At 58.0% G+C, this 7,873-nt stretch overlaps 1 protein-coding gene across 1 annotated transcript; it reads left to right on the top strand.

Moving 5' to 3' along the window:
• The first annotated feature begins 2,280 nt into the window (after positions 1–2,280).
• Positions 2,281–6,415, top strand: Zbtb42 (zinc finger and BTB domain containing 42). Its single transcript, XM_060388262.1, has 2 exons — positions 2,281–2,504; positions 2,930–6,415. Exon 2 carries the CDS (start codon positions 2,947–2,949, stop codon positions 4,195–4,197), a length of 1,251 nt encoding a protein of 416 aa, XP_060244245.1. The 5' UTR covers positions 2,281–2,504; positions 2,930–2,946; the 3' UTR covers positions 4,198–6,415.
• Positions 6,416–7,873: the final 1,458 nt, after the last annotated feature.

A 7,873-nucleotide genomic window follows, 5' to 3' on the forward strand; every position in this document is an offset into this window, starting at 1 on the left:
TGCTAGATGCCCAACGTGCAGGAAGAGGGGCAAAGGTCACGATTCAACACCCAGCCATCCTTTTCTCCAAGCCATTCTGTGGCAGGCTACAGATCCATCAGAGCACACAGAAGCCATGGCCCTGATAAAGAACAAGGATGCACCTTGTCTGACAACCTTTGACTCCCTGAACACCCCACACAGGGCCAAACAGGAATGGAGAATGGGTTGCAGGTCAGGACTACTCTAGCTAAAGGGATGACCTTCAAGCAAAGACAGGAATGAAGAGGAGATAGAACGTTCCGGAACTCAAGGCATATCCCCTTGTAGTATGTCCCAAAGTTAGTTTTACTAGAGCCTTGGAAGGTGCTGATTCCCATTCTGCTAGTGGAGATTATTAGGGGCCCTCAGCCCGTGACTCCTTTGAGGGATCAAACGACCCTTTCCCAGGGGGCCACCTAACATCATTAGAAAACTGGTGTTTGCTTTAAGATTCCTAACAGTAGCAAAATTATGAGGTGCTAACAAAAACAGTTTCCTGGTTGGGGTCACCACATGATGAGGAACTGCATTAAAGAGTCAAAGCATTAGGAAGGTTGGGAGCCACTGATGTAGGGGCTCAGAATCACGCTAACCCTGGGAGGGGCTGAGGCAGAGGCAGGCTCCAACCCAGGCAAACTCACAGACGGTCAGTAGGGCCTGAGCTTACCCTGAACACATGCATGGGCCATTCCCACAGAGTGGAGGAAACTGAGGCAGAGAGGAAGAAACTGGCTCTCTCTTCAGGTTGGGGACGGCCAAGCTGTACCCCTCAGCTGTGTTGCGCCTGGGCAAATGTAGCTTGCTTCTAAGTTTCTTGCTGCAGTTGCCAGATTTAGGAAATAATGCCTATATCCAGTCAAATTTGCATTTCAGATACACACCATTTTTTTTTCCAGGACAGGAAGTTGAGACAGGGCCTTGCCATGTAACTCAAGTTGGCCTAGAACTGGAAATCCTTCTGTTTAGTATAACAACGTAGTCTCCTTCCGTGTAGAATTTAGGTCCTTCACGGATCCTGGCAGCCTCTTAGGCTTCCAGTCCATCAGCTTTGAACAGACCCTTTGGAGGCCATCCCAAACAGCCAGAGCCCCACCACCACCACCACCACCACCACCACACACACAACTGGACACCCTGTTCTGAGTGTCTAAAGAGCAAGGGTGGGGACTCACCAGCCCCTTCACCCAGAATGCCTTTGGCCATTCTACCCAAACACCTGGCCTTTGCCCTGTCTAACTACTGTATTCCTACCCTGTGCAGCACTACCGTCCTTTCTACCTCCCCTCTAGCATTCCGGTTCGTGGCCTACCCAGCATTCTTGGTTCCTGAGCTTTTAACAAATGCAAGGTGAAAATTCAGAATGCTCCTAGCTCCATAGAACCCCTGGCCCTGCAGTTTGGTGCTAAGTGGCCCCTTCCTCACCCTAGAACCACAAATGAGAGCTTCTAATGGACAGGCCTGTGAAGCTGACTTGAGCAGTGTCTCAAGTAACGTCAAACCCCCTCAGCCAAGGAGACCCCTCCACCTGTGCTCTTGGGAGAGAAGACTTTCCAGCCATCAGTGTAGCCCGAGGCTCGACTCCTCCAAACCCAGAGCTCTACTGTTCTTGACATTTCCTTTCTCCCAGAAGAACCAGGTGTCTCCTCTCAGAATATGAGTGACCCCGATTCCTCCTGGAACACTCTGCCCAGGGTGCCAGCCCTAGCCTCTCTCCATGTCACCCCCTAACACATCCTGTGACCTGCCTGCCTAACTGTGGAGGTGATTGTGTCTTTCGCCGGAGCCACTACGTCTGCCCTGTCACAGACGGTGTGCGTGGCTGCCAGCCCAGGGTCTGCAGAGGCGGTAGTCCTGTGTCGGGGGCCCAGCTCCTCGGCCTGTCCCAGCTACGTTAACGGACTTTCCTCCAGACACCGCTTCCTAGGAAGAAGTGAATTTCTTTTTGAAATTTGTGATCTCCCAGTGGCGCCCTGACCCATCTGAAAGGCTACGCCTCCAACGGCCGAGGCCATTGTCCCGGCCACGCAGTGACTGCGGGTGCACTGCGCAGGGAGAGGCAGACGCCTGGGAAGTGTCCCTTTGTCCACCGGGGCAGTCCGGACCCCATGGAGGGCACAGAGGCCCAGGAGACAAGTATCGCGAGAGGGTCCCGCACCCCCTCCCGCCACAGAGCGTGGGCTGGCTCCTAGCGGGACTGACCGGGTGGGGCGGACAGAGAAGGGGTAGCGAGGTGACCTCAGCGGTTCCGCCGCTCCGGGAAGTCGCCCGGCCCGCCCCCTCCAGCCCCAGCCGAGAGTTTCACTCTCTGGGGCGGGGCAAGCAGCCGGCGTTGCCCGGCCAGCCAACTTAGTGCGCGCCCCGCCCGGCGCCGTCCGGGTCCCCGCGCCCTCCGGCCGGCCGGGGCGCGCCGCCCGCAGCTCCGCGCGGCCCGAGCTGCGCGGGAGAGCCTGCAGCACCGGCGGAGAGCCGCGCGTGCGGCGGAGGTGAGCGCAGGGGCGGGTTCCCGGCTCCGCCTGCCGCACCCGCCGCTCCCCGCGGCCGCGCTGCCATAAATGGGGCCGACGGCAGCGGTGGCAGCTGGCGGCGGCGCGGGCGGGCGGCGACTCCGGCGTCGGGGGGCGCGGCAGGCGGGCGGGCGGGCTAGGCAGCCTGAAGTCCCGACTTGTGTCCGCGCGGCTCGGCCCCTGCGCTGCGCCCCGAGCCCCGCCCCGGCGGCAGAGCGGCTTCTGTTTACTTTCGATCGAGTTTTTCCTGCTCCGGGCAGGTGCCGGGGCGGCTCGGGGCTGGCGGTTGCTCGCGTCACTCCCGCGCCTCTCTGTGGGCTGCCTGCACCCGGGGAAGGGCGCGTCGGGGCGAGCAGCGGCCACGGCATCCCCGGCGTGTTGACAGGCGTCCCGTTTGTGCCCAGGTGATGACTGCGGCGGCATGGAGTTCCCGGAGCACGGCGTAAGGCTGCTGGGCCGCCTGCGGCAGCAGCGCGAGCTGGGCTTCCTGTGCGACTGCACTGTCCTGGTGGGCGACGCGCGCTTCCCTGCGCACCGCGCTGTCCTGGCCGCGTGCAGTGTCTACTTCCATCTCTTCTACAGGGACCAGCCCGCGAGCAGCCGCGACACGGTGCGGCTCAACGGCGACATCGTCACGGTGCCCGCCTTCAGCCGCCTGCTGGACTTCATGTACGAGGGCCGCCTGGACCTGCACAGCCTACCTGTGGAGGACGTCCTGGCTGCCGCCAGCTACCTACACATGTATGACATCGTCAAGGTCTGCAAGGGCAGGCTTAGGAAGAAGGACCCAGATCTGGAGACCCGCATGCTGGAGACAGAGCTTCCTGGTCAGCCACCGCAACCCCTGCCTTCCTGGTCTCCTGACTTCTGCCCAGCTGCACCGAAGACCAAACCCCCATCTCTAGGGGTCAAGGCTGCCCATCCCCTGCCAACATTTGGACCTCCATCTTGGCAGGTCACAGGGGAGTCAGGTGGGGCCCTAGACCTGTCACTGAAGCCTGGCCCAAGACCTGAGCAGGTCCACCCACCCTGCCTCCTCCAGACATCGCTCTGCAGCTCCATGCAGCAAGGGGCCCAGCCTCTGGTGAAAGCTGAGCAAGATTCGTTCTCTGAACAAGACAGCAGCAGCAGCCCTCAGAGCACCGCCGACAGATCCCCACCACCAGGCTGTGCTTCTACAGCCCAGGGCCTGCCAGTGCACATCCAAGGGACGGGAAGCCAGCAGCTTGGGCTGGGCGCGGAGCCGGCGGACAACGAGGAGTTGGGTCCCAGCAGGCGCCTTTGCATCTGCCCGCTGTGCTGCAAGCTGTCCCCTAGCCCCCACGCCCTGCAGCTGCATCTCAGCGCCCACTTCCGAGAGCGGGACAGCGTTCGGGCCAGGCTCTCCTCTGAGGGGGCCGTGCCCACGTGCCCGCTCTGCAGCAAGACCTTCTCCTGCACGTACACACTGAAGAGGCACGAGCGGACACACTCTGGGGAGAAGCCCTATACATGCGTGCAGTGTGGCAAGGGCTTCCAGTACTCACACAACTTAAGCCGGCATGCGGTGGTTCACACACGGGAGAAGCCCCACGCCTGCCGCTGGTGTGAGCGCCGATTCACACAGTCTGGGGACCTGTATCGGCATGTCCGCAAGTTCCACTACGGCCTCGTCAAGTCCTTGTTGGTGTAAAGTGGTTTTTTTTTTTTTTTTTTTTGTTTGGTTTGGTTTGGTTTTTTGTTTTGTTTTTTTTTTTTCTGTATCTCCAAGGTGTGGAGGAAGGGTCTCCTGGGTGGGACTTTGGGACAGAGGAAGAAGCCCTACCACAAGGCTAGAAGGTTCCACCTGCCAATCTGAATGAACGCTGCTGCTGCTTGGATGGGTTGCCTCCTCTTGCCCTTCACCCTCCATCTCACACCTGCGCACAGGTTGTGCCCTGCCCGGTTAGGGACACTATCTTCCTCATCGTCCTCTCCAGCAAGGTTCAAGGAGTGTCCAGTCTGCCCGTCCACTGGGCCTGGGCTTCTCGGTGTGAGGTAACACAGTTTTCCTCTGTCCTGGGGCGTCCCTGAGCACCCTGCTGAGACACTTGAGAGTGTCCTTGTGTGCCTAGTGCCATGATAGAATGACTCAGTCGTCAAGAAAGTCGTTAATGCAAGTGTCTAACAGGGTGCACTGACAGAGCAGGCCAATTGTCGTGAGTGGCAGCAGGAACCCCTGTGGAGAAGGCCTCAGGCACAAGTACCAGCAGGGGCTGTAGAGACACAGCTGGCCTTGCAGGAGGCATGGCTCCAGCGGGGACCGGAGCATCATGAGGGTGGCTGAGGCGGCCTGTCCCTGGAGTGACTGTTACTGGGGTGGAACGGGGTGGAACTTTGGGCAAAGAAGGGGGATTTGGAAATGGATTCTCTTTCTACTAAGAGCCTCCCAAGGCTACCATGTGTCTGCTACTGGGTGAGGACCCTACAAGTGCCCCATACTGGGGTCCTGGGGCTAGGAATGGCAGACCCTGCCGTGAGCCAAGCTTCGTATGATGCAGCTGCTGCTGTGTTTCGGCAGGCCTGACCATGGGAGTCCCTCTCCTACTTTCTAAGGGTCTCCTTGGAGCTGTAGTCATTCTCAGGCACCAAGCACAGGGCTGGGGCTTGTCCAGCCTAACAGGAGCGACATTTGCTGTGCTACTCCTGCCGGGGGGGGGGGCATGGGTAGAAGCAGCTGTCACAGGGAGACAGGGAGGCAGGCACCCCTTCATCTATGGCTCTGGAAGGAAGGCTGACACCCTTGAAATGTGAAGGACTTTGTCCTCTGCCTCTGTTGTGGATATGGGCCACCTTGCTTTGACTACTTGTGCCCTACGCAAGCCTTGCTGTCCCAGAACCTTGATTGTTTCAGGAAGGGGATGGGGCAGGATAGGGGAGGCCTCGGCCTTGCCTCAGAGAAAGTGGTAGAGATGCCCAAAACAGCTTGCCCTCTCCCCAGCTGGGCTGTCTCTGATGACTGCAAGTGGTCCGGAGGACAGAGTCAGGCAAGTCTGTCTTTATGTCTTCTGCTAACACTTGATGTATTTATTTGCCTGCTTGGTCTGGAGTGAAGTGACCATTGGTCTCCCCAAGGTGGGAGGTCCGTTGTTCATCTCCTGACCATCTCTGTGCTCTCCTGATATGTCCACGGCTAGCCTGGGAAGCTGGTGCCTCCAGTGATGCTACAAGACTGGAGTCCCAGGATGGGCCACAGTCCAGAGGGCTGGAGAAGAGGCATCCTGGCTTCTGACTCCACCTCTGGAAGGGCTGGTAGGACCCTGTGAATTACAACCTGAGCGTGCGTGCATGCACGCTCTCTCTCTCGGGCACGCACTGTGTGTGTGTGTGTGTGTGTGTGTGTGTGTGTGTGTATCTGTCTGTCTGTCTGTTAGCAGTACTGCAAGTGAGCAGGCAGAGCACCGTTGTGTTGGTTTTCCTCGAGTGCTTGCTTTCCTGGGGCAGGAAGCCTGCCCTGAGTCAACACTGGACTCATTGTCTTTGGTGCACAGTTACTGTGAAGCTAACAAAGAATAAGTGACTGGTTGTAAGTTCATAACTGGCATGGTTCAGTTGCGTGTATGCATCTGTCTGACACACTGCCTGTGTGTGAGCACAGGACAGGTGTGTGCAGAAGCGGTCCAGGTGCTTTCTGCTGTGGGTTCCTAGGGCTGGCCCAGCCACTGTCCCTGCCTGTGGTCTCACTGCTGCTCTGCCCCTGGAGGGACCACTGGGACATGACTCGCCAGGACAGCTCTTCCCACATAGTTTGGCTGGGATGTTTGCATAGCCCTGTTTGTGTCAGCCCGCGCCACCCCTAGAAACCAGTGCTGTCTTCTTATTTCACACATTCTGGCGGTCACAATGACTAAATAAAGCCAACCACACGTGAAGATGGCTGTAGTTATTCTTGGGGGTTAGGAAAAGTAGGCTTTTGCTGGGCTGGGAGTAGCAGTGGTGGACTCCCTGGGAACTCAGTCCAAGAGATGTTCATGGCCTGTGGGGTGAGTGGACTGGAACAGGCCTGGCGATGGGCACCCTCTTTCCCCAGTGTTCCCTGGAGGGCTGGAGTTGGGTAGAGGAGACCCAGCGAGGCAGGGTGATGTGAGGAAGGGGCAGGGTCTTGGATGTAAGACCTTTTCCTGACTCTCTACCTCCTCCAAACCATCCAGGCAAACCAAAGCTATCCCTACTTTGCTCTCTTAACAAATCCCTCCTCCACTATTCCCTTCACACTTCTTTCAGGGTGAGAACAGGGATATAGATGCCCCCCACCCCCCGAGCCCTCCAGGCTTTATCTACCATTTCACCAGGCCCTCTGGTGGATGGAGTGGAATGGCCTTGGCATGTGATATCAGCTTCATTCTGCTCTGGCCAAGTTCAGGGCAAGGTGGGAGCTGTGCTTGTCCCAAGGTTCCTGGTCCTAAGCTGGTACTGGACAGGCCTGACAGTTCCTGGGCCAACTCCCGGGGCTTTTCCAGTTCTGGCCCCAGATGTAAGTTCTCCCCTGTCCCCCACTGACCCTGCCCCCAACTGTGCCTGGATGAGAGCCACTGTCCTGCAGGAGGCCCTGTCATGTTCCCAGTTGAGCCCATGACTCAGCCCAAGCTTTCCAGTCCAGGAGGAGGAAGCAGCTGTTGCCATACCAATGGGGATGAGAGGAGGGGGTCTTGAGCCCCAGGAGGGGAGGCTTCCTGGGGCCCCTCTGGTCTGCTGGACTCCACCCAGCTGGGCTTCACTAAGCCTACAGCTCTATTACTGGACAACATGGACCTCTGGGCACCCTTTCTGGAGGTATCCATCTTGCCCTGTTGGCCAGATAGTAAACTGAGGCAAGGAGAAAGGTTTGGTGATAGCCCAAATCCCAGTCAATGTGCAACAAGTCCAGGACTTGCCTGCCTCCCAGTACTGCTGAGTGCCTCAGCTGTGTGGCACAGCGAGCAGCACAGACACTAGTGGCCAGAGGCCTGGGGCCTCCAAGGGACTGGTACTCAGCAGAGCAGCATGAACAAAGCTAGGGATGGTGTAGAGGCATTCCCGGAAGCTTCCCCAGATGCTATGACTTCCCAGGAACCTTGGAGTGGACCAAGAAGCAAGGTAGCTCAGAACAAGGGCAAGTGGTCATGTGAGATGGAATGGGGGTGGGAAGGTTGAGGCCATAAAGTGAAGCAGGGGTCAGCTGCTGCCTCCCCAGCTTCCTAGCCATTGGCCTCAGGGAAACTGAGCTGTCCACCATATAACATCCCTTTGGTCCTACCCCTTTGTGATATTGACAGCACAGGGAGTTTCCATAAACACCCTTAAGGAAGGAAGAAGAAAGAAACACTGCAGATAGAGTTCCACACCTGGCC

Source organism: Meriones unguiculatus, chromosome 7, assembly GCF_030254825.1.
Source record: "Meriones unguiculatus strain TT.TT164.6M chromosome 7, Bangor_MerUng_6.1, whole genome shotgun sequence".
Taxonomy (NCBI): Eukaryota; Metazoa; Chordata; class Mammalia; order Rodentia; family Muridae; genus Meriones; species Meriones unguiculatus.

Excerpts from the sequence above, each read along its gene's own strand:
- Zbtb42 (XM_060388262.1), top strand. The coding sequence starts at position 2,947 with ATGGAGTTCCCGGAGCACGGCGTAAGGCTGCTGGGCCGCCTGCGGCAG.